General features: G+C 38.5%; 8 protein-coding genes across 15 annotated transcripts; 4 read left to right on the forward strand and 4 right to left on the reverse strand.

Moving 5' to 3' along the window:
- Positions 1-930: 930 nt before the first annotated feature.
- LOC106403837 lies at positions 931-1,347 on the reverse strand. The gene has a single exon (XM_013844618.1). The coding sequence runs from the start codon at positions 1,345-1,347 to the stop codon at positions 931-933; it is 417 nt and encodes a 138-aa protein (XP_013700072.1).
- Positions 1,348-2,933: 1,586 nt separating this feature from the next.
- On the forward strand, positions 2,934-3,928 carry LOC111207303. Its single transcript, XM_048760967.1, has 3 exons — positions 2,934-3,262; positions 3,385-3,446; positions 3,523-3,928. The coding sequence occupies exons 1-3, from the start codon at positions 3,152-3,154 to the stop codon at positions 3,920-3,922; spliced, it is 573 nt and encodes a 190-aa protein (XP_048616924.1). The 5' UTR covers positions 2,934-3,151; the 3' UTR covers positions 3,923-3,928.
- A 200-nt stretch (positions 3,929-4,128) lies between these two features.
- On the reverse strand, positions 4,129-7,573 carry LOC106402992. 6 transcript variants are annotated; one of them, XR_007325153.1, is made up of 9 exons: positions 7,465-7,572; positions 6,953-7,106; positions 6,704-6,785; positions 6,512-6,612; positions 6,204-6,308; positions 5,463-6,023; positions 5,208-5,385; positions 5,041-5,130; positions 4,129-4,973 (listed from the first exon to the last, which is right to left on the reverse strand). XR_007325153.1 is itself a non-coding variant. In XM_048760966.1 (5 exons), the coding sequence occupies exons 2-5, from the start codon at positions 7,085-7,087 to the stop codon at positions 5,880-5,882; spliced, it is 747 nt and encodes a 248-aa protein (XP_048616923.1). In that variant the 5' UTR covers positions 7,088-7,106; positions 7,465-7,573; the 3' UTR covers positions 5,462-5,879. The 6 variants fall into 6 exon arrangements, 1 of the variants encoding a protein (XP_048616923.1); XR_007325154.1 differs by having other exon boundaries at positions 6,512-6,626; XR_007325150.1 differs by having other exon boundaries at positions 5,463-6,308; positions 7,465-7,573.
- A 3,322-nt stretch (positions 7,574-10,895) lies between these two features.
- LOC106402849 (calmodulin-like protein 4) lies at positions 10,896-11,807 on the forward strand. Its single transcript, XM_013843649.3, has one exon. It carries the CDS (start codon positions 11,095-11,097, stop codon positions 11,707-11,709), a length of 615 nt encoding a protein of 204 aa, XP_013699103.1. The 5' UTR covers positions 10,896-11,094; the 3' UTR covers positions 11,710-11,807.
- A 102-nt stretch (positions 11,808-11,909) lies between these two features.
- LOC106402848 (protein FAR1-RELATED SEQUENCE 6-like) lies at positions 11,910-13,916 on the reverse strand. Of its 3 annotated transcripts, none has more exons than XM_013843647.3 (3): positions 13,551-13,916; positions 12,568-13,127; positions 11,910-12,287 (listed from the first exon to the last, which is right to left on the reverse strand). In XM_013843647.3, coding segments are annotated over exons 1-3 (759 nt in total). In that variant the 5' UTR covers positions 13,552-13,916; the 3' UTR covers positions 11,910-12,089. The 3 variants fall into 3 exon arrangements, with proteins under 3 accessions (XP_013699101.1, XP_048616922.1, XP_013699100.1); XM_048760965.1 differs by lacking the exon at positions 13,551-13,916 and adding an exon at positions 13,243-13,506; XM_013843646.3 differs by lacking the exon at positions 13,551-13,916 and having other exon boundaries at positions 12,568-13,236.
- A 935-nt stretch (positions 13,917-14,851) lies between these two features.
- Positions 14,852-16,438, forward strand: LOC106404813 (probable fructokinase-4). The gene is made up of 4 exons (XM_013845480.3): positions 14,852-15,343; positions 15,532-15,864; positions 15,944-16,060; positions 16,136-16,438. Exons 1-4 carry the CDS (start codon positions 14,942-14,944, stop codon positions 16,262-16,264), a joined length of 981 nt encoding a protein of 326 aa, XP_013700934.1. The 5' UTR covers positions 14,852-14,941; the 3' UTR covers positions 16,265-16,438.
- Positions 16,439-21,110: 4,672 nt separating this feature from the next.
- Positions 21,111-22,864, forward strand: LOC106406836 (protein YIF1B-A). Its single transcript, XM_013847571.3, has 5 exons — positions 21,111-21,308; positions 21,658-21,830; positions 21,914-22,012; positions 22,097-22,248; positions 22,340-22,864. Exons 2-5 carry the CDS (start codon positions 21,660-21,662, stop codon positions 22,725-22,727), a joined length of 810 nt encoding a protein of 269 aa, XP_013703025.1. The 5' UTR covers positions 21,111-21,308; positions 21,658-21,659; the 3' UTR covers positions 22,728-22,864.
- LOC106403838 (probable LRR receptor-like serine/threonine-protein kinase At4g36180) lies at positions 22,835-24,275 on the reverse strand. Its single transcript, XM_013844620.3, has one exon. It carries the CDS (start codon positions 24,232-24,234, stop codon positions 23,008-23,010), a length of 1,227 nt encoding a protein of 408 aa, XP_013700074.1. The 5' UTR covers positions 24,235-24,275; the 3' UTR covers positions 22,835-23,007.
- Positions 24,276-24,860: the final 585 nt, after the last annotated feature.

Genomic DNA, 24,860 nt, shown 5'->3' on the forward strand with positions numbered 1-24,860 from the left:
ATCACTGCAGAGAATCATCTTCCGAGTTTGAAGATCCTTCACAGAGAAACCAAGAGGATCAAATTCAACAGAACAAGAATTGTCTTTAGTAAAACGACGAACAAAAAAGAGATTTTTTAAAATTGACGGAGTAACAAGAACAGATTTTAGAGAAAGAGGACGATAATGATTTTGAAAAGAATATGAACCGGAGGAACTAACTGGAATCTTACCACCATTCGCAACAATGACTGTTTTTCCGATGCTATTTTTAAAATCAGACTTAAGATTACCTGCCGCATTTGTGAGGTGAGCAGTTGCGCCTGAATCCATATACCACTGGCCGTCTGCGGGGTCGACTAGGGTCATCGTGTTGAAGGCTGAGGCGAAATCCGTGGTGGGTATTTGCTGATTACCGGCGTTGTTGTGTGGTCCTTGTACTAGGAGCTGTTGTTGAGGACGCGGGCCGAGTAGTCCCTGCTGTGGGTGCGACTGCTGGGATAGCTACATCCATGGATTGAACTGTTGTTGTGGCCACATTGGATATCCTGTTTGCCAGTACGGTGCGCTCCATTGATTGAAGAACTGTCGTTGTTGATTGTTGGTGGAGCGACCTCTACCGCAGTTACGGCCTCTGTTTCCTCTGTTTTGAAAGTTGCGTTGCTGAAAGTTTGAGTTGTTTGATTTCTGTTCTGGTTGGCTCGTGGTGACGTTGAGAACCTTAGCAGAAGAAGAAGAAGGCGAGGTCTTTTTGCCTTATCCTAGTCGCTCCTCCTCCAAGAGCAGCATGGAACGCGCTTGATCAAACGTCGGGAAAGGTTGACGATGCATGATGACGTTGATTATGTTGTCGTACTTCGCGTTGAGTCCGTTGAGCAGATAGGTAACCAATGTTCTTTCGGAGACCGGAGCATCGACATTGGTCATGAGATCAGCAATTGATTTGAGCTCTTAGCAATAGGCATGAATGGTGAGATCACCTATCTCTTGCGTACGGAGCTTGTGATCGAGTTGAACGGCCCTAGCTTCTTTGTTGTCACGGAAGAAGGTTTCAAGACGAATCCAGATCTCGCGAGCAGTCCCACCAGTTTTAAACGTGCTGCGAAAGAGATCTTTGGAGAGGGTTCCGTAGATCCAAAGCTTAACAACGCCATCACGTTTTGTCCAAGCTTCATCATCATCGTTGTTTGGGAGCAGAGTGCCATTTAGATGGCCTGCAACATCAAAGCTTTGGCAATGGGTCATGAATAACTCACGCCAAGCATCATAATTCCCATCATCGAGATCTAGGAGAAGCGGAACATGTGTCTTGATGTTTGTGACACCATACACACGATCAAGAGGAGCAACAGCAGCAGGGGCGGCCATTGAAGTACAGAAAAAGATATTTAGAGAAGAAGAAGACGAAAGAAGGAGAAGAAAAGAGTTGGGAATTTGCGTAAAAGGTTCAGGAAGGAGAATCCTCTGATACCATGTAAGTAATATTGTTTCCCTTGAACTGATAATTGTATTGATACGATATTATATACAACGTACATGTGAGATATTCCAGGGAATATACAGAGAATAGTATCTAACGATATCTAAACTATATACATGATACCTATCATCTTATATTGGCTTCTTTCAGGTAATCGTGCTTAGAGTGTAAAACTGAATCTTGAAGCTGCGATGATGAACAAGGTGATCCCATTGACGGCAAGCCTCAATGGCGGCATTGAAGTTCCAATTTAACCCTTCAAGTTAAAAGAATGATTCTTGTCAACACACTAGCTCCAAGTACATTGCAAATGTGTTTGACACTATCAACCTGTTACATATTTACTAGCTTCATGATTAATACCTAAAATGAACCATCCAAACATCAACTTTTTCAACTCATTTTTGGTTTTCTACTCATAATTCAAGAGAATCTTGCCGAGTTCCAGTTCTCTTGTGTAAGTAACCATGAACGGTGTTTAAACATATAAGGTTTTCTTAAACTTTGTTTTAGGTAATGTTCAATGCGGTGCTGAAGAATGCATGTAGTGAGATGGGAGGTATGATGTCTGCCATGGACAGCTCAAGCAGAAACGCAGGAAAAATGCTTGACCCTCTCACCCTCACTTACAAAAGTACTCGTCAAGTCTCTATTACCACAGAGCTTATCGAAATTATCTCTGGAGCTTCTGCACTTGAAGCCGCTGAATAAGCACATTCTTGTTTGCGTTAACTTGGCTTTGATATCTATCCACCTTGAAGGAGAAATAGTGTGTTTTGAACTCTTTTAAGGGCTACTGAATCAATTTCCTTTGCTGGCTTCTTATTGAGGCTACCAGTCTTTGCTCAAAGGTTTTTTCATAATAAATATCCCTGTAATTTACAGCAGGATTACGAATAATTGCATTAGCATTAGTTCTGATTTCAGATACACTTTCCCCCAATAATCTTCAGTGTTGTGGTCAAACACATTATAATATACATACATTCCGGTTTCATATTCTAGCTTTGAAACAAAAAACAATGCTAGTTTGTGGAAATAAAAAAGACACTAAGAGCTACAAAGTACAAACGTATCCAGTCCAATGAGTCTGTTTGTCATGATAAGTATAGTAAGTCTTGTTGCTTGCCGTCCGAACCATATAGAAGGCATTAGGCAGTTCAAGAACGAGTTTGATTCCAGCGGTGGCAGCCAAACTGACTAATTCAATTGGAGTCTGGTGGGATACCATCACCGGTCTGGTCACGACTCACGAAACTACATCTACCAATTCAGTGGCTGGAACTCAACTCTGAAAACCACAACAACAGTCTCTTATGCATCACCTCTGTTACTTGGCGCACAAGCTTCCGGTAAATCTATCATCCAGTAATTCAAAGTATAAGCAGCTTAGGAATGCCGAGAGAAAATTGATCAGAGGGTAGAGCTGCCAAACAAATCTGTTTGAAGAGAGGGTAAATACTTGCAAAACTATGGTTACAATACTCTAATTATAAAACGTAATTCTGATAAAGAGAAACTGTACTTTTCCCTAATCATTGATTCATTGTGGTAAATATAATTTGAAGAATTATAAAAAATTATAAAATTTATTACAAAATTTAAAAGTCCTCATATGTCGGTCGACAACTCCTTTTCCTATTTGTTTTCTTTTCACTTTTTAATATTTATTTATATATAAATACGTAGGTTATGATGCCTAGTTTTTCATCAAACTTCAGAACAGGGGCTTGCACTACCGTCTCTAAGTCACTGCCGTCAGTTCTTTTGTTGCTGTCTGTTGCTGTCCCTATACTCCTGCCGGAGAGTTAGTTGATAAGCTTTTATCTTTTGGGTTTTAGGGTTAATTTGGGGTTTCTTTTGATTTTTAGGGTTTAACTAAGATAGTCATTAATTTGATGTTTTACCTCTAATTTGTTTTGTAGATGGATGACTTTCTTGTAAAGAGACAAGATATGTGGAAACGTTCACTAAGATTTATCCTCAGGTGAGTGTCTTTTGTTTATCTCTTATTTAAAAGCTATTTGATTTTAATACATGTCTTGATTTCATGTAAACTGCAGGATGACTTCGGGAGTAGTCTACTCAATAGTGATGCATATTTTGATCATCACAGCATTCACTTTGCTAACTTTTCAGATTTTCTATACAAGGGGCGGCTTTGATGTCGTCCTGTTTTTCCATGTCATAGGCCCCTCTGTCTTATACCTTGTGTTTGGTTTATTGGAAATTGCCGTGAGGGCGTCTTTTAAAGACCAGATGTGTGTCACATTCTTCGGGCATATCAGCCATATGGTGGGATCTATGTTTCTCCTCACGTATAGAGTTCCATCAAATCATATTGAGGCTTTTGCCTTTTGTTTCCTAGGAATACCATTCTTTTTTTGGACTTTTTTCGTTATGTGTTCAACTTTTATTCCAGAATTTTTGGGAGATGATTCCTTAATCCAACCATTGGTTTAGGATTTATTATCTACTAGTATTATCTCCACGGGCATGTTCAAAATGAGATCAAAATAAGTATAAAATATTGATTTTTTTTCCAAGACAGGCCAATATTATTAGATACTATGAAAATTCAGGGAAAACATCTCTCTTGGACTAATACAACTAAAATATTTACATTACTTTTTTTTTTGTAGATAATTGAAGTTTCCTATTTCCTATAGTGTTTATTTTTGCTAAATTGTAAATGTCATTACTAGTAATGAAGGTTCGGTTACAAAATGAATCTGAAACCACGGTCTACTGAGACAGCCATTTGATTCTAAGGAGCCGCAAAAAGTTTTTAAAAACCCTTAAGAACCTAGATTATTAAGTCCAAGCTTCTATCAATAGAAAGCTTGAAGTTAATATGACACAATAGAACAAGAGACAACAGAATGAGACTCTCTGTGCGAAGCGCTTCTTGCTATAACTGGAGCAATCCTGAAGAAGCAAGAGAAAGCTTGAAGGAGAGTTCAGTCGAGCAATCATCGAAGTGGCTCCAATCAGCTTCAACGGAGGTGTCTGGCTCCCACCCCGGAACACTACTGGAGGAGGACGTCAACCAAACAAACCCAAGCTTTCTCGACAGTAGATAAAAGTACTAACCCAAATCGATGCTGCTGACAATGGAAATTCGGGTTACTGGTCAAGCGTAGGCGGTACAAATTGGCTCCCGAACCGGCCACGCGACACATGAGATGCGGCAAAGACTCAGAGGGCACACTAAACCAACTGTCGGAGCTAGGGAACAAGGGAAATGGAGCGCAGGAGGAGTCATGACTCCTCGAAAACAAGCGACTCAAATCGGCAAGAGAGAGCTCCGCCTTAATGCGGGAGATGCCTTCACAGCGGGATGTCCTCAAAACCCAAGTAAAACGGCGTCAGGAGCAAGAAGGAGAAGCCAATCGATTACCAACGAGCGCCACGGTTGTAGTCTTTTGAACTAAGAAAATAGGTTCTTGGTGGAGCGCCTCACATCCACCTTTCACTCGATAAAGAGAGGAGAACATCTACAACAACCTTGGAACTACACAGAAGAGGAGACTGACTGGAGTGAGACACGATGAGGCACAAATGCAGAATTTCATACTGACCTAAAATTAACTTCTCCCTAGGTCAGTGCAAAGCCCTTCAGTGATATTCAACCCAGTGCTCTCAAAGGAAATCTCCTTATATTCGGTGTCCTAAGTGTAAGCCAACAACATATAAGTATTCAATTAACTTCAATCATATGATATATATAGAGAGCACAAAAGCATACCTCAAAAATAAAACAGCGGTAGAAACCTCTTGGTCCGAGGAAAAAAGGCCACTCCTTGACTATCTTTACATTTGCCCTTCTCTATCACTTGAACTAATATTATACAACACAGTGGATGTTTCACCATTCAAACAAGTCACTTGGACCTTGCCTGCTCACTTAAGACTTCACTCTTTTCCTGTGAAAGAAGAAACAACGCAAAGGATAAGGCAAATATGCTTGTAGAAAATAGATAGTAAAGGAGATATTTCACACCTGCTCTTCGGTATTCACTGGCAGACAGTTCTTGCCTCCACTGTACTGGAACTTGAATGATTCAGAATAGCTAGTGGACTCTCTGTCAATAATGAGCTCTGAAGAAGAGATATTTGAGGATCCACTGGTCTTGCGAGGAGAACGCGTCTGGTTTGAGAGATAAGCCTCTGCTTCTAATGATGATAACTCAGAACCAGCTCCATTGGACATATATCACTACTTGAGTTTCCCACCTTCTCAAAACTCTCCATGGATGGATTTTGCGGAAGGAGATCACCACCAGCTGGCTGCTTCTCTTCTGCAGCAACCATAACATAACCACTTGTCAACTTCTCCCGAACACAGTCCATGTCAACACAGCAGCTTTTGCTATACGATTCAGCACAAGATGGTGCAATCTGGCCAGGTCCTGAAGAATCAGGGTATGGTTGCTAGAGAGCGTCCACCATTTGAATGATCATCAGGAGGTACTTGAGTATTGTCTTTCATTGCTTGATTAATAGATGATTCTCTCCTTGCATTCCCATCCTTGTCTTGCTCCAAACTCTTCTGTTTCTTACACTGTGTAGCATTATCAATGCCAAGATCAGAAGAATGTGTAGATTTTCTGTCATATACATTGACCTCATTTCTCAAGCTATTAATCCAGTCTGATGGATTGAAATTAAGATCAACTGAAAGGCTAATACCCTCTTCCAAACTAACATGAAACTCAAAACTAGGTCTATCATTACTGTCTACCTCTTTCATTGTGTTTTCTAGCTGAGGATCCAGTGGACCCTTTTCATTCAGTCTCCTCATATATGAAGGAGCACATTCAGAATCAATCAAACCACCATTTCGTTCCTGCATTCCCACAGAAACGTTTAAGAGGACATTAGCCAGCAGAAGAGTGGCAGAGAAACTAGAAAACATTTATGCAATCATATCAATAAATCTCTTTCAGGAACTATCCTACATCATAGCGATATAACTTCAATTCCATAAAGCAATTGTAAGCGAGCCTCGGTTTCAAGCATATGAATATTTTCTAAAAAGCTGAATCGAACCTGAGTTTGTGTACTATCCCCAAGGATAAAGTCTGGTTCCCTAACCACTGTACCTTGAAAACAACCGCCTCTGGCTATATTCAATTCGTTACCAAAAGAATCTGCAAGAAACATTCTAACCAGTCTACATAAATGTTTTAATAACATAAGACAAGAGAAAACTTATAGCAACAGATATAAAATTTGTCAAACCTCTTTTTCTACTCGCTGGTACTCTAGAATGTGCACCTGAACTATCTTGAATCCCAAATCCTACCGAGTTGGAACAATTTTTCTGCAATTGTTAAGATACAACAACACATGATTAAGGTGCCAAACAAGAAAAATCATCAGAAGAACAACAGAGCATGTAACCACATTAACTATCAAACCAAAAAGACATGAAGATGCATATTAATGATATCAGATTGCATTCAAGCTAATGACCATAAAAGAAAATACCTCTAAGTAAGAAACCAATGATTCAGCCATATCCAAGGTTGATCTATTAGCCGGCAAACTATACTTCTTGCACAAACTCGGAAGCTCTTTCCTCGAAAACCAGCGATAGAAATCCACATCCTGTCTCCTTACCATCTGTTACCGTTACACACTCCTTTTCAAAAAAGAAAAGGCAATACACTTTTTAGGAGTTTGAAACAAAGAAAGACCAAAGCAGTGAGATATACAACACAGAGTTCAACACTTTCCCAACGGTCACAAGTTTGAATCAATATAAAACGATTTCTCCCCAATTTTCACATAATAGTTTAACAAATCTAGGAACATGAGTTAAAGCATATAGTTTCAGCTGAAAAAAGATAGAAAAATTATGCAAAGAGAATTGTTACTGTTACAGAACATCAAAACCTAGGAGACTAAACACTCACCAAAGAAGTACAATTAACCCATTTAGATCGAAAGAATATGAAGTTCTTTTCAAGAGGAAGAAGAAGCGGTACAACACTAAATACCTGCTGCTTTTCCGGGAATTTTGCCGAGAAAGTGAGAGAAGATTTCGATATCTGCAGGGAAGGAAGCAGACAGGAGAGCCCACTTACGAGGACTCTTCGAATATGCGTGTTGAATAATATTAAAACTCAAAATTCTTTTGGCAATTTATGGGCCTTCTTTAAACCCATTTACTTCTTACGACCCACTATATGACCCTGCCAATTTTTTATTAGAATATTGTTTTTGTGAGATGTTATTCATATAGATTTTTTTTATATAACCTTGGTGTGATCCCAAAAACTTTCTATACCCAAGGACTAATCACCAAGAGATCCATAGAAATCCAGATTTTACTGCCACTTAAAAGCGTCTATGGGTAGCCAAAGAGAATCGAACCCAGAACGGAAGCTCCAGCTGGAACTCCTTTACCACTAGGCCAATACCACTTGGTTATATGCATATAGATTCAAGTCATTCAACCCTAGGAATTTCTCAAGTAATCTTCATCTTTTTTCCTTGCTTTTTCTTTTCGATGATCTTTGTCTATACACTATCTTTCTCTTGTAATCTTCTTCCCTCTCCAATGGCTTTGTGGTTGGCTGACTCAAACCGAGAGAAACACTAGCTAGTCTTAAAAATATTAGACGAGAATACATGTGGAGATTGTGGTAGAGAAAACAGTCATTTCATACTCAACATATCGCGATATGTTCGATTCATACCTGATTTATATGGTCGTGCTAAAACATACATGAATTTTTTAAAAAAATTAAATAACATACCTAATGTTTATTTTTTTGGCCAAATCATACCTCAGTCGTCACATCAGCTGACACGTCATCTAATTTTGATGGTCTATATGCTATATCAGCTAATTTTGCTGATCTATAGAAAAAAAATTTAGAAAAATTGAAAATTTATAAATTTTTATCATTTAGTAAAACTAACAAAAATTAATTAAATAATTAAATTTTAACCTTATATAAAAAATATATCCTTAAATATTTCGATCATATCATGATACCGTTCTTATAAGAGTTATATATGTTGTCATGTATCAAATTTTGCAGTGTGTTACTCTTGATTAATCAGGAATATGTTATTTACATTTAAAGAATTTAGTTTAACGTATCATAATTTTTTTAATAAACACAACCATAATTAATCGAGAGTAACACGACTGCAATACTAGCATTGAATTTGAATAATTACAACATATATATAACTCTTATAAGGATGGTGTTGTGATATGATCGAAACATTTACAAGTCTATCTCTTATGTAAGATTAAAATTTAATTCTTTAATTATTTTTGTTAATTTCACTAAATAATAAATTTTTATAAAATTTTACATTTTCTAAAAAAATATTTTTATAAAATGACTATTTTGTTTTTTTAATGTACATGTGGTATCTTCGTCAGCAAAATTAGTTGACGTAGTATCCAAGTCAGCAAAATTTAATGATGTGGTAGCTGATGTGGCGACTTGGGGTATGATTTGGCTAAGAAAATAAACATTAGGTATGTTATTTGAATTTTTTTGAAAATTCAGGTATGTTTTAGCACATCCATATAAGTTGAGTATGAATTAAACATATTGCAATATATTGGATATGAAATGGTTGTTTTCCCGCTTTTAGGCAATAGTGCTTCATCCCATCCTTCAAAATACCAAAAAATCAGTGCAATTTACATGGACCTATTCTATAATGGCAGCCTTCTAGTACTATATCATAGAAAGGAACCTCAAGCCGGCTTAAAAGAAGATACTATTATTTACAAAAATGTTTTTAGTTTACTGTTTATTTCTAAATTCTGGTTATAGGCAATTTTACTATCATTAGTCGAAAAACATTTCAAATTTAGATTAAGCAGCTTCTAAAAGAAGTCTAAACAATATGTTTTTTACCGAGCTGACTGAATATATAATTAGCATACATGTTAAAATTTCACTAGTAAGATACTTCAAATGTTTGTATAATATATCTTGTAAACAATAATTGAATGGTTTATTTTGTGATCTAATAAAATATTTCAATCCTTCTAGCTTCCATTATAATTTCAGCCAGTGGTGGAGCCAGAAACTTTTTTTAATGGGAACAATTTTTAATAAAATTTTAATATAAATGGGGTCAGCTGATCCCACTTCCACCGCACTAACTCTGCCCCTGATTTCAGGTAGTCCTTGGTAGTTTAATTGTTTAATAACAAAAATATCATGATTCTTTTCACAAGACACCAAGAATAGATTCACCATCTGTTCGAGATATCTTAATAAAAAACTTCTAAATTACCAGCGATAATTTTTTTAATCAAATCATGTCAGAGATGATGTAAGTAAAACTTGTACCCTCTAGTATAGTTCAATTTTCATTTTTTTTTTTATTTCAGCATTTAGGTAAAACTTATATAATTACAAAAATGATAAGAATTATGGATCATGAGTGGTAGTGGCTTTGGATGAGCTGGAAGACAACTTTTAGACGAGTTAATCTCACATAAGAGTGATTAGATACACTTACAGGTTTTTTTTTTTTTGGTAAAATACCCTTACAGGTTGACACACCCCGTCAGAGAATCTCCGGAAGATACTAAGTTTCCGGAAACTTGTCTTTACGTCTTTGTTGTACTTAAAAACATATTTAAAACACTATTCAGTCAAGATATATATAATGAGAACTGTACAACATAAAAGTGTTAGGAGACAAGTATTTCATAAACGCATGCATTTGATTGAAAGAATGTGCAAAAGGTATAGAAAATATACTGGTTCAATAGATAAAACAAGTGTATGAAAACGAATTTTTGATCACCTCAAATATATTTTCGAATGTAACTAACATTCAAAAGTGTTAATAATATACGTTAGATTTAATATTCAGTGTTTGTTCCACTGCATGTGTTTCGTTCGATCCAATTTTTCTACGTTAACTTAAATGTTTAATTAGTACTTGCACCTATTCTAACGGCCGTCAGCCTCTCGTTGGTGGCATGTGCTAGTGAACCACTACTCATGTTTTAATCTAATACGCAATAAATGGGGACAAGAATCAAACACCAACAATTATAACAACGCGTTAACGTTAACTAAATGAATAATTATCTTTTAATTTATTTGTAAAAAATAAAACAAACTTAATAATCCTCCATTTTTAGACCCTCTACCTTCTTCACGCGTATTTTTAGACTTTAGAGTCTAACGTAACAGTGTTCAAAAAAAAAAAAGAGTCTAACGTAACAAATACTTTTGTGACAAAAAACAAGAAGTAACAAATACGTTTGTTAACTTTATCACACTTCCATCAAAGTAAAATATACTTCTATCACACTTTTTCTTGGAAATTGATGAAAATGCTTTTTGGATTTACTCATTTAATTTTTAGTTTCTTTTTCTGAACTCTAACAAAGGTTATAAAACTAAGCAAAGAGGTAACGTGTCAATGGAATCAATGGTTCTACCAAAAAAGATTTTATGTAAGAAAGATCTTTTGCCAAATTATTAAATATTAACTACATCTCTATCTATCTGTCTCTCCAACTGTATAAAAACAACCTTGAGACAATTTTCATTTCAAGTTTCTCTCCAACTGTATAAAAACATCAAAGCTTGGTTTCTTTGTTCTCTCTTCTTTAACAAAGTCCAGGAGTTATGGTGAGAGTTTTTCTTCTCTACAACCTCATTAACTCATTTCTTCTGTATTTGGTTCCCAAGAAGCTTAGAGTTCTCTTCCCTCCTTCTTGGTACATCGACGACAACATCCCACCACCACTTTCAGAACCGGAACCAAAATCTCAGACAAGGACAGACCCAGTGGATCTGAAACAAGTGTTTCAGATGTTCGACAAGAACGGAGACGGCCGCATCACTAAGGAAGAGCTAAATGATTCCTTGGAGAACCTAGGAATCTTCATGCCAGACAAAGATCTGATCCAGATGATCCATAAGATGGATGCAAATGGAGATGGTTGTGTAGACATACACGAGTTTGAATCTCTTTACGGTTCGATTGTTGAAGAGAAAGAGGAAGAGGATATGAGAGATGCGTTCAATGTGTTTGATCAAGACGGTGATGGGTTTATTAGCGTTGAGGAGTTAAAGTCTGTGATGGCTTCCTTGGGACTCAAGCAAGGTAAAACCCTAGAGTGTTGTAAAGAGATGATTATGCAAGTGGATGAAGATGGAGATGGTAGAGTCAATTACAAGGAGTTTCTTCAGATGATGAAAACTGGTGGATTTAACAATAGATCATCATCATCAAATTAGAGCTGGTTTTGATCTTTTTACTCCTATGTAAATAATGTCATGCAATGAATCTTGAACTGAATGGTTAAGAACAATTAGATAAAAAGATATTTGACTTTTCTTACAAGCCAAATAGGTTGAGAATTGGACGAAGATAGGTTAGTTATTGACTTATTTTTAGTAACTATCTAAAGTTAGGGTTCAAGCAAGATAACACCCTAGAGTTATGCCTATGCAGCATCAGAACAAAACTTTGTTGAAGGCGATTGCAAGCTCTTTTGTATTTTGACAAGGAAAATCTTTATTAAAAGAGAGGATATAGGGAATACAGAAGAGAAGATCTATCTCCTAAATCAAACTGGTGAAAAATGAACAAGGAAGAACCTGAGACCAAAAATAGACTATACTTGGTTCTGTTGATGATCTCTCTGTTCCAGATCCCTCACATTGTCTACTATGTGTTGAATTCTTTTAGTAAGGCCTTCATTGTGCTGTTCGATATGGTCAAAGAGCATCTCCAGATGCCTTTTGTAAGTAGCGGCTCTCTTTTTCTCTGCAGCTAGCTGCTGCATCAGCTCCTGGATTTTGTCATGCTCATTCTGCAAATGAGGAGACCAAACTCTTTAGAACTTCGTTCCTTTAGCAGTACCAAATGAGAAACAAGCAAACTCAGAATCAAACCATATAGCAACTAATCATGAACCAATGCCACATTGACCGGACAACACAGAAACACCAACAAGAGTGATTGATTCTTTCAGAACATTTAAGGCAGACTGGTAAGAGAATGGCAATAGCTGAATCTAATATATATTACATGTTTGACTTCATTTAGCAAAATATAGAGAATACTGATCAATGAAAAGAGCAAGAACTGACCGGGTATTGATCATAGATGCAACCTCTTCGAACCCTTCCAGGCATCAAAGGATGATTATGCTCCTTGACAAACTTGGTGATCACCCATTTACCTGAACTTTCTTTTCTAATCAAGATCATTGCTCTACATCCAACCCTTGTTTCAGCTCTTTGTCTAATAACCTTGTCCCGCTTGCTAGGCAACCTGTACCCTTCCTTGTTACAAACAAGCTGCCTTCCTATGGGAGACCCATCATGCCTTGACCGTGACAGTTTACTAACACGGATGACGAACCCTACTTTTGTAGCGTAAGCATTGTAAAACCCGTGTGCGGCTGCTTCAGATTCAAACTCCTGTCCAACAAAAGGCTCATCCGCCATATCTGCAACTTCCAGAGGGATAGAGTCCGGATCTACTTTCTCATCTTGCTCAAGAGTCATTTCTTCACCAGAGTGTTCACCAATCTCGTTATGGTTTTCTTCATCTTGCTCAATCATTGCTTGACCGGAGCTTTCACCCATTTCATTATGCCCCATCATCATCCCAGCAGCAGCATCACCATTATCAATTCTGAAATCCACTGCAAGCAAAAGGAGTTCAAGAAGATGAACACCATTGCAAGTAGCAATCATAAGGTGAGCAAAACACACAGCAGATATCTAGCAAAGAACAAGAACAAGTCTTTATCCTCTTACAAGAGACCTTTGTGACTGAAACTCTTCCAATTCAAGACATGAAGACAAAGTTCAACTACACAAGTGGTTTCATAACTACAGCCTACAGACTCCACAACAATACAATAAACAAAGCTTAAATGAAACCCGTAGGCCTAAGCATGAAGCTATTCAAAGATTCAATCTTTTAGCAATGGAGAGTTGTGTAAATCATCAAAAGTATCGAAAGATTGAGACTTTTAATCTCAACCCAAATCAAAATCTCAAATCTGTGATACCCAATTTCAATTAGAGGAACAAAATGACGGTGAATGAATAAAGAATCTTACTTGTAAAGTTTTTCCGGGGGATTCGCCGGCGGCGGATGTAGATCGGAGGCGGCGGCGATCAATTTAGGTTTTTCGATGGGGAAGAGACAGAGAAGGTGATGGATTACTGGGGACGCAATAAACCTATGACGTGGCGAGAGATGATTGGGTCAATATCGGAGAGAAGTCAACTCACCGTTCATTCTAAGCTTTAGGTTGATCGACTCTATGGTTCCTCCGGTGCGCTTCTCCTCGTCTGATAATTCCTGTTATTCGTTTGGTTTAGTTTTTTTTTTGTTTTTAGATTTTTACACCGTGATTCTCGCCGACAGACGCACCGGTTAGACCGGTATGTCCATTACTTTTGGTAATTGTACAGATCTACCCTTTTATTATCTCTATTTACAGATTCATCCTTATATTTACTAACAACCATTTTATTTCCTAGCCTTCAACTTTTTTTTGTATCACTAGGCCAGTTCTTTTTACTGTTTTGGTGTAATTTTTTCAATATCCAAATTACATAAACATACATGGTTACCAAAGTTAATATGTTTTTTTTTGTAATATTTCATTGATAATTTTTTTTTTTTGTAATTTTGTTCTGTAATATTTCATTGATAATTCATGACGAAAGTCATTTATTTGTTGCTTTTAAATACCATGTTGCAAATTATCTACACCCTCTTTGTATATATCAGTAGATACGTTTCCTTTGGATCTTATCCGTTACTTAGCATTTACCAATTAGTTTGACTGTTTATGAACTTTAACGTCTAAAGGATGAAGAATCCGTTGATTAATGACAAATACAACAATGGAGTATTTATTACTTGGGAAATAGGAAATCAAATAGTCGGCAATTCCAAAAATAAAAGGATAACTGGATAAGGATCATATATTTATATCAAACCAAATCCCGTTTCTAAAATTTATAAAAATCGCACATTAATACTTTGAATTTTTTTTTTTTTTGAAATTCACATGAGATAATATCCACTTAAATGTGTATAATAGAGGAAAGTAATCCTAAAAATGAAATAATCGGCGTTAAAAGAGGGTAAGATATCTTTATCCAACAATGGATAAGTAAATCTACCCTAATAGTAAACCTTGTGAAACACGTAACGCTGGTCCCAAGCACCAATCACTGATCTCACAAGGTCATAATTAATATTATGCAACGGACCAATCGAATATTTCGATATTAATTACTTACCAAATACGTTTTCCGGTAATGCGGATAATAACGATTTTAAAATAGATAAATCTTTTAAATTTTCATTTAAATTAATTAAACCAAATGATCCTAACACTTGTATATAAACCCTCGACGCGATCCTTCGTTCTCCAAACACTTCTCATATCCAAAACTAATCTCTACTGTCAGATAAAACACACCCCGACCACAAATGGCAGCATCCAACGGCGAGAAAAGCTTGATCGTGAGCTTCGGTGAGATGCTCATCGACTTCGTTCCCACCGTCTCCGGCGTCTCACTCGCCGAGGCTCCTGGCTTCATCAAGGCCCCCGGTGGCGCACCTGCCAACGTCGCTATCGCCGTTTCTCGTCTCGGTGGTCGCGCTGCTTTTGTTGGAAAGCTCGGTGACGACGAGTTCGGTCACATGCTCGCCGGAATCTTGAAACAAAACGGTGTATCTGCCGAGGGAATCAACTTTGACACCGGAGCTAGGACGGCACTCGCGTTCGTGACGCTAAGATCCGACGGAGAACGTGAGTTCATGTTTTACCGGAACCCTAGCGCCGATATGCTCCTCCGTCCCGATGAGCTTAATCTCGATCTCATCAAATCTGTACGTTACGTTGACTTTTAAGTAACTATTGTATGTAACGGTTGTTGATAGACCTAACGTGGAGGTCAAGTTAGGTTAATAAAGTGCTCTGTTTTGTTTTGGTTTTGTAACGGTTCTTGATAAATCTAACGTGGAGTTCAAGCTAGGTTGAAGAAGTGCTCTGATTTGTATTGTTTTTTTTGTGACAGGCTAAGGTGTTTCACTATGGATCAATAAGCCTCATCGTTGAGCCATGTAGATCAGCTCACCTGAAGGCCATGGAGGTGGCTAAAGAAGCTGGTGCGTTGCTCTCTTACGACCCAAACTTGAGGCTGCCTTTGTGGCCCTCGAAGGAGGAGGCTAAGAAGCAGATTCTTAGCATCTGGGACAAAGCTGAAGTGATCAAAGTCAGTGATGATGAGCTTATGTTTTTGACTGGATCTGATAACGTTGATGATGAGACAGCTTTGTCTCTGTGGCATGATAACTTGAAACTTCTCTTGGTCACTTTGGGTGAAAAGGGTTGTAAATATTACACCAAGGTAAATGTTTTTTTTTTAAGTTTCATGTCTTACTTAATAGTGTAACTTAAGCTGTGTTCTTGTGCTTGTGTGGTTACAGAGCTTCCATGGATCTGTTGATCCTTTCCATGTTAACACAGTGGATACAACTGGTGCTGGTGATTCATTTGTTGGTGCCTTGCTTAGCAACATTGTTGATGACAGCACTATTCTCGAGGTAACATATCAGATCAGTCTATGCGCTTTCTGAATCTTTGTGTTGATTATAGACCGTGTTCTTTCTTAACTACAGGAGGAAGCTCGTCTAAGAGAAGTGCTTAGGTTTGCTAATGCATGTGGAGCCATTACAACTACCAAGAAAGGAGCTATACCAGCTCTACCTACAGTGTCTGAGGTTCAGACTCTCCTCATTGGAAACTGATCTACAAGTCTGGATTTTGAATTTCACATTTCACATTTTACTTTTGCTTTTTGCTTTGGTTTGGTGTTCAGACAACTGTTTGATCCTGGTATCGACCTTTTTTTATTCAACTGTCTTAAGTGTCTTGTATTTTGTGTCACTTTAATTAATAAGAACTCGTTACCAAGTTTAATAGTGAAACTTGCAATAAATTGAAATCCTAAAGAACAATAAATTGCTTGAGGATAACATTCAGAAACTTGCAAGTTCAGTGATCCACAAATGTATTTGCATTACCTCGAACCCATCCTCTCCAGAAATGTTTCAGCAAAGTCATTCTTACCTTGTTAGTGTTGGGAATATTACCCAATATCGATGAGATGAAGATGAGATTAGACAACTAAAAGATTTAAGAAGAAGACTCTTTATATTTAGGAAAAGGTTTACAAAGATTTTGTTTTGAGAACTCTCTCTTACAAATATTTTCTCTCTTTGTTTTCTTGATTCTTGGATGATGTTACAAAGGGACTCTACACTCTTATTTATACTAGTGGAGGGTAACTACAAGCTAATTCTAGAGACTTCTCCATCTTCTTTTCTTAAACACTTCAACACACTTCTCAATCCACACTCTTCTTCTCCTTCTAGATATTTCTTCTTCTTGGACTAAGGCTTGATTTGTTTTGGGCTTAAGGAGGGAACTCCAACAAATCTCCCCCTTCCCGATTTAGCCCGAAACAATTGCCATACCCGTGCCTTTGCAGCAATCTTCAAACTTCTTGATCGGTAATACCTTGGTCATAAAGTCTGACCAGTTTTCATCGGTGTGTACCTTGTTGAGATGTAGAAGCTTCTCTTTAAGAACTTCTCGAATCCAATGATGCCGAATGTCGATATGCTTCGAGCGAGAGTGAAAGCTTGGATTCTTTGCTAGGTGAATGGTGCTTTGATTGTCACATAGCACAACATACTTATCTTGATTTACTCCCAACTCAAGTAAGAAGTTCTTCATCCATAACATCTCCTTGCACGCTTCCGTTGCTGCGATATACTCTGCTTCTGTGGTGGATAAGGCAACACACTTTTGTAGCTTCGATTGCCAGGAAACAGCTCCCCCTGCAAAGGTAGTCACATATCCCGATATTGACTTTCTTGAGTCTTTATCACCAGCCCAATCTGCATCAGTATAACCGCTTAACTCTAATTTTCCATTGCCAAAACATAGACACTTTTTCGTTGTGCCTCTTAGATAGCGTAGAATCCACTTAACTGCTTTCCAATGCTCCTTTCCTGGGTTTGCTAGAAAGCGACTCACAACTCCTACTGCATAGGCAATGTCCGGTCTGGTGCACACCATAGCATACATGAGACTGCCCACTGCTGATGCATATGGGGTAGTCTTCATTTCCTCTTTCTCCTTCTCACTTGTTGGACTTTGCTTCGAACTTAGCTTGAAATTTCCACCAAGTGGAGTGCTCACCAGCTTTGCTTTGTGCATGTTGAATCTCTCCAACACCCTTTCAACATATCGTTCTTGGGACAACCATAAAAGCTTCTTTGGCCTATCCCGAGTGATCTTCATTCCAAGAATCTGTCTCGCTTGCCCCAGATCTTTCATCGCAAAACACCTTCCCAAATCTTTCTTTAATGCGGCTATCTTGTTGCGATCTTGACCCACAATTAACATATCATCAACATAGAGCAATAATATGAGAAAGTCGCCACTTTCGTACCTCTTTATGAAAACGCAATGATCATTATTGGTTTTCTTGAAGTTATAATCCACCATGAAGGATTCAAACTTCTTGTACCATTGTCTTGGAGCTTGCTTGAGACCGTAAAGACTCTTCTTTAATCGGCACACCAAGTCTTCTTTTCCTGGAACCTTGAATCCTTCAGGTTGCTCCATATAGATTTCCTCCTCGAGTTCACCATGTAGAAAGGCCGTCTTGACATCGAGTTGTTCAATCTCCAAGTCTAGAACCGCTGCTAGACCAAGAACCACTCGGATAGAGGACATCTTCACCACTGGAGAGAATATTTCTTCAAAATCTATGCCTTTCTTTTGGTTGAATCCTTTCACAACCAATCGAGCTTTGTATCTTGGATTTGAGCTTTTCTCTTCATACTTCAACCTGTACACCCATTTGTTCCTCAAGGCTCTCTTTCCTTTTGGTAGCTTCATCAGCTCATAAGTGTGATTATCATGCAAGGATTGCATTTCTTCTTGCATAGCTTCAACCCACTCATCTCTATGAGTGTCTCCTATGGCCTCCTCATAGCTTTGAGGCTCCCCCTCATCTGTAAGATTAACATACTCATCTCGATAATATCTTACAGATGGTCTTGTCTCTCTTCCAGACCTTCTTGGTTCATGTTCTTCATCAGGCTCCACTTGATCTTCTTCTTCACTTTCATCACCATTTGTATCCATGATAGGAATCTCTTCTTCTGGATTAGCGCCATCTCCAATCGCTTGTTCATGATCTTGGGGATTATGAGCTTCTTCTTTCCTTACAACCCTTAGCTTTGGTCTCTTTGAATTGTTGATGTCTTCGATTGTTTGATCTTCGAAGAAAACAACATCTCTGCTTCGGATAACTTTTCTGTTAACCGGATCCCAAAGCCGATAGCCGAATTCGTCTTTTGGTGATCCAAGATAAATGCACTCTTTAGTCTTAGAGTCTAGCTTGGATCGTTCATCCTTAGGTATATGGACAAACGCTCTGCAACCGAACACCTTCAAATGGTTGTAAGAGACCTTCTTACCTGACCAAACTTCCTCCGGGACATCGCCTTCCAAAGGAACGGATGGTGTAAGATTTATGACATCCACTGCAGTCTTTATGGCTTCTCCCCAAAATGGTTTGGGTAGTTTAGCGTGAGAGAGCATGCACCGAACTCTTTCTGTGATCGTTCGATTCATTCTTTCAGCTAGCCCGTTTAGTTGTGGCGTCTTTGGTGGTGTCTTCTCCATTCTTATTCCATGAGCTTTGCAAAACGCTTCAAAGGGACCTCGATACTCTCCACCATTATCAGATCGAACGCACTTGAGTTTTTGACCCGTACTTCGCTCTGCTTGGGCTACAAATTCCTTGAAAGCATCAAGAACTTGATCTTTTGACTTCAAAAGGTATACCCATACCTTCCTTGAATGGTCATCAATAAAGGTGACGAAATATGATGCCCCCTCCATTGGATTTCTCGGACATGGAGCATACGTCAGTATGCACAAGATCAAGAATATGATTTCTTCTCATAGGCGTAGACGATCTTCGGAAAGCGACCCTATGTTGTTTTCCGGCTAAGCAATCATGACATGGTGAGAGAGAAATACCTTTCATATCAGGAAGAAGTTTCTTGCGAGAAAGTATATTTAAACCTTTCTCACTCATATGCCCGAGTCTTCGGTGCCATATATCGATGTCATCACTTGCAACGTTTACTTCTTCCTTGCAAAGCTTGGCTTGAGTAACGTATAATGAGCCTTCTTTTCTTCCTCGAGCCATGATCAAACTTCCTTTGGTTAACTTCCATTTGCCACCACCAAAATGACTGTCCAAGCCGACATCATCGAGCTTTCCGGTTGATATGAGATTGAGTCGCATGTCGGGAACATGTCTAACATCCTTGAGAACTATCTTACATCCAGTGTTTGATGTAAGAATAACATCCCCCTTGAAATTGTTCAAGTGCTCCATCATGCTTTGGCCATCCTTGTACTCCAACTTTACCAACCGTTGAACAAGAAGAGCTTTGTTTCGAGGTGTTTTCTTTTGAATCATGGATTCAAGTTTTGTCCATAATTCAAAAGCATTTGTGTAGGTAGAAACATGTTCAAAGAGAGATCGATCAATGTACTTACGGATTACAGCAACCGCCTTTCGGTTTAGTATTTCCCATGTTTTGTCATCCTTTCCTTCCGGCTTCTCCTTCATGATGATGGGTTCATGCAAATCCTTACAATAAAGGTGATCTTCCATCATCGGTTTCCAATAAGAGTAGTTGTCTGTCGTGAGTTTGAACATGTCACCTTCAACGGTAACAGTAGCCTCCATCTTGAATCTCACGGGTCTTGATGTTATGTTTGAACCTGGCTCTGATACCACTTGTTGGGAATATTACCCAATATCGATGAGATGAAGATGAGATTAGACAACTAAAAGATTTAAGAAGAAGACTCTTTATATTTAGGAAAAGGTTTACAAAGATTTTGTTTTGAGAACTCTCTCTTACAAATATTTTCTCTCTTTGTTTTCTTGATTCTTGGATGATGTTACAAAGGGACTCTACACTCTTATTTATACTAGTGGAGGGTAACTACAAGCTAATTCTAGAGACTTCTCCATCTTCTTTTCTTAAACACTTCAACACACTTCTACACACTTCTCAATCCACACTCTTCTTCTCCTTCTAGATATTTCTTCTTCTTGGACTAAGGCTTGATTTGTTTTGGGCTTAAGGAGGGAACTCCAACAGTTAGCAATTCTAAATGAAAGCCTTCTTCGTTGGAACCGTTCCTTTAAGATCTTTGAGTGTAGACATGACAACAATGATCGAAAAGCTAGAGTTTCATATATATACAACAGCTAACCTTTGTACTAGAACTTTGAAGATACGGACAGGCTTGGTTGAGAGGTTGTAAATTGCATATTCTATGTGATATATGCCGAATAGTCCATGAGCCATATCACCAAACTTCATGGCTTGATAAACTAAGCTAACATGGTAAATGTTTTATTTGGAAACGTTTACAATACAAACCCTGAACTTTCGAGATCGTACATAAATAACCCTGAACTTTCGAGTATTCATATAAATCCAATTTTCTTATATACGTGTCGAGCATGTATTGGTTCGGTGATGAAGCAGAGCAACCTATGCTGGCTCACACGTGCGAACAAAAGGCTTTCACACGGGCCCTCGCTCCCGTTATTTTCCAGACTCTCCACCTTGGATCTATAGATCTTCTTCTTCGCCACCGGAGAGCTCAGCCGTCGCACTGAATCAAATCAACCTAGAAAGCAATCTCTAGATCTGTTGTCTCCTTCACATCTTCTTCCAGGTCGGCCTTCGTATTCGCTATCACCAATTGCTAATTGATGTTCCTTGTATGTGTTTTCTAGCGATCCCTTGTTGGGTAAAAGCTTTGTCCATGGCCGAGATCTGGGTTTCTTCCATGCTTAGTTGCTTAGTTATTCCTGCTTCAAAGGCTCAGACTTTATTCAGTAACTAGAGAAAACATAATCGTTGAGCAATAGATAGAGAGAGAGAGAGAGAGGTGATGGGTGTTCATGGTGATTTGATGATTGGATTGTTAAAACAAGAATCATAAAAAAAAAAGTTTTGTTCTTTGTGTATATGAGATTTTCAATTAGTTAGATTACCTAATTGGTTTTGTGTTGAATTGGCAGAGATGTATAATAACATGGGACCTCAGCCTGGGATGCCTATGCCTCAGGCAGTTCCTCAGCCTAACCCTTTTGGGAATGCCTTCTCTGGTCCCGGCTCTGGACTTATCAGAAGTGGCTTGGGAGCTTATGGGGAGAAGATTTTCGGATCCAGCTCTGAGTATGTGCAGAGCAACGTAAGTCAAACCCTGTGTCTCTAGCTTGTTTCTTTCACATGATTGGCGTTTCATTTGTTTTAACTGAAGTGTGATATAAACAGATAACTCGTTACTTCTCCGATCCTCAATACTATTTTCAAGTGAATGACCAGTATGTGAGGAACAAGTTGAAGGTTGTTCTGCTTCCTTTCCTTCATAGGGTAAGAGGAAGGCTTACTTTGTTTTGCTGTACTCTTTCTTTTCTTTTTTTGTTCTGTCTCATATCAGTTTTGCTGAAACATCAGGGACACTGGACTAGAATCTCAGAGCCAGTTGGGGGTAGGCTTTCATACAAGCCCCCGATATATGATATTAATGCACCAGACTTATACATTCCGCTTATGGCATTCGGCACATACGTTGTTCTTGCTGGTTTGTCTCTAGGACTCTATGGGAAGTAAGTTCTTTATCTATTCGTTTATATGTCTTTTAGACTGCATTTTTGTTTTCAATATTTTTGATTCTTGTCGTGATTCTGGATTCTCTAGGTTTTCTCCGGAAGCTCTGAACTGGCTTTTTGTGAAAGGAATGGTTGGCTGGTTCTTGCAAGTCATGCTGCTGAAGATAACATTGCTTTCATTGGGTAGCGGCGAAGCACCCCTCTTGGATATCGTGGCGTATGCTGGCTATACTTTCACGGGTCTCTGCTTAGCTGTTCTTGGCAAGATCATCTGGGGATACTCTTACTATGCTCTCCTTCCGTGGACCTGCTTGTGCAGCGGGGTCTTCCTAGTGAAGACGATGAAGCGAGTTCTCTATGCGGAAGCTAGGAGTTCTGACTCGAGCAGGCATCACTACCTCTTGATCTTTGTAGCGTTAGCTCAGTTTCCTCTTTTGATCTGGCTTGGTAACATTAGTGTCAATTGGCTCTTTTGAATTGCATTATGTTTAAGATGTTGTGAAAAGAAACACCTCTGATGTTATGTTAGCAGAATTTAAGTTTTTATTTATTTCTTGGTTTAGACTTTTGTCAAACATAAATATATGATGAAAGAAAAGTGTTATCTCGAGTACACATCTCTTTTTTATCGTTTGTTTTGAATGTCAGTTTCTTGACTACATTTTCTACCATTATTATTTAAAAGCATAAAAGGACATGAACTTAACTCTGGTGATCATGCTTTCTTTTAGAAACTGCTTCCCATGTGGATGTTCTCTACTTTAAGCCCTCTTCCTGCATTGCATTGGTGCATTGTGATTTTGGCTTCTGTACTCCTTGGCAGATTGTAACATTCTTAGGACATTGCAGACAGTTATTAGAAAGGCTTCCTCTGATCTGCTTGGAGATTCTCTGAAACTCCACAGGAAGTGTACCTGTGAGATAGTTGTTCTCCAAGTACAAGCTTCTCCATGAATTCTCAAGTCTTTTCCCATAGATCCTTGGAATATCTCCTGAGAACATGTTGCTCCGTAGATTGATGTCCTTCAAGTTTCCATAAGTAGCCAGGTTCAGTGGAAGGGGGCCCTGTAAATGGTTTCCTTCAGCGTCGAGGATGCGCAGGTGTGTTTCCATGCCTATAACCTGAATAACCTCTATGGATATGAACTGGTTAAAAGACACATTGATGCGTGAAATCTCTGGAAACGTTAAGATCTCATGGCCGATGGTGCCTGAGAATCTGTTCTGGCTCAAGTCTAATGACACAAGATGTTTTAGCCTATGCAAAGGTGATATACGTCCTGCAAGGCTGTTGTAACAGAGAGATAGAGTTCTGAGACTCGTGGGAAGCTTAGGAAGCATTCCGAAAAGATGGTTGTTACCGAGTTCTAACACTTGTAGCTTCCACAAGCCGTTGAGAGCAGGTATTCTTCCGTCTATATGGTTGTTTGATAGGATCAGGTGAGTCAAACTTCTCAAGCCTGAGATCCTGGGAGGTATCTCACCAGCGATACTGTTCTTGGACAGGTCTATGGTCTTGAGCTCCTTGAGCTTGGTGATTCCAGGGGTTATATCTCCGGTGAAGAAGTTTCCGGAGAGAGAGAGCTTGGTGAGTTTCCTGAGCTGGAACACAGTTTCTGGTATTGGACCGCGGAACCTGTTGTTGTCGAGGCTAAGTACAGTGAGCTCGGTGAGGTTCCCTATTGCCTCAGAGAGGAAACCGTCATAACCATCATCGTCAAGGTCGATCTCCGTGACTCGGCTGGTCGTGTTCTCAAGAGTGAAAGAACACATGACTCCCAAGAACGTCCCTGAGCCTTCACAGGGGTCTTCAGAGAAGTCCCATGTGCTGAGGTAAGAGGATGGGGAGATGGAACTTGGATCAATGCTGCGTATGATAGACTCTAGAGCTTGAATGTCAGATCGAAGAGTGGCTGAGAGAACTGATGAAGGGACAACAAGTAGTAAGAACAAGGACATGAGTAGTAAGGAAGATGAAGCCATTGTTATGGTTCTTCTTTAGCATGAATGAATGATGTGGAACCTTTTCCTTTTAAGAGAGTGTTCTTGTAAGAAGAATGTCGTCGTGTTGAACCTACGTGGGACCTAACATGCTTCAAAGGGTTTTGGGTACGTTGTTGGTGAGATTCACATCTTTGTTGTGATATTAATAATTTACATCAAACCAAATATTGACCGACCTCAAAAATTACTTTGAGATAATCACAAAAGCTATCTTGAAATTTAAACCATTATCATCAAAATGCATCATATTTTGATCAGTACTATTAAATTAGTAACATGTCCAGTTTTTTTTTTTGGTAAAAAAAACATGTCCAGTTGATAAATGTTGTGTCCAATTCATAAATTTAACAATACATACCTTTTTAATATAACTGCAACAAAATATATATTGTTATAAAAGAGATGCTGTGAAAGCTTATTATTACTCATGACCAGAGGTCTATATTTATACAAGTATTAGACCGTCTTATTTAGACCGTCATAAGAGAAAAGGAAATCCTATTCCTAATAGGAATAGGAAATAGTACTTATCCTAAATACATATGGAAAAGAATAAACATCAAGTATAGATAAATGTAAACTCTCATTCGCCCAAATCATTAGCG

This window comes from Brassica napus, chromosome C6 (assembly GCF_020379485.1).
Source record: "Brassica napus cultivar Da-Ae chromosome C6, Da-Ae, whole genome shotgun sequence".
In the NCBI taxonomy this organism is placed as follows: Eukaryota; Viridiplantae; Streptophyta; class Magnoliopsida; order Brassicales; family Brassicaceae; genus Brassica; species Brassica napus.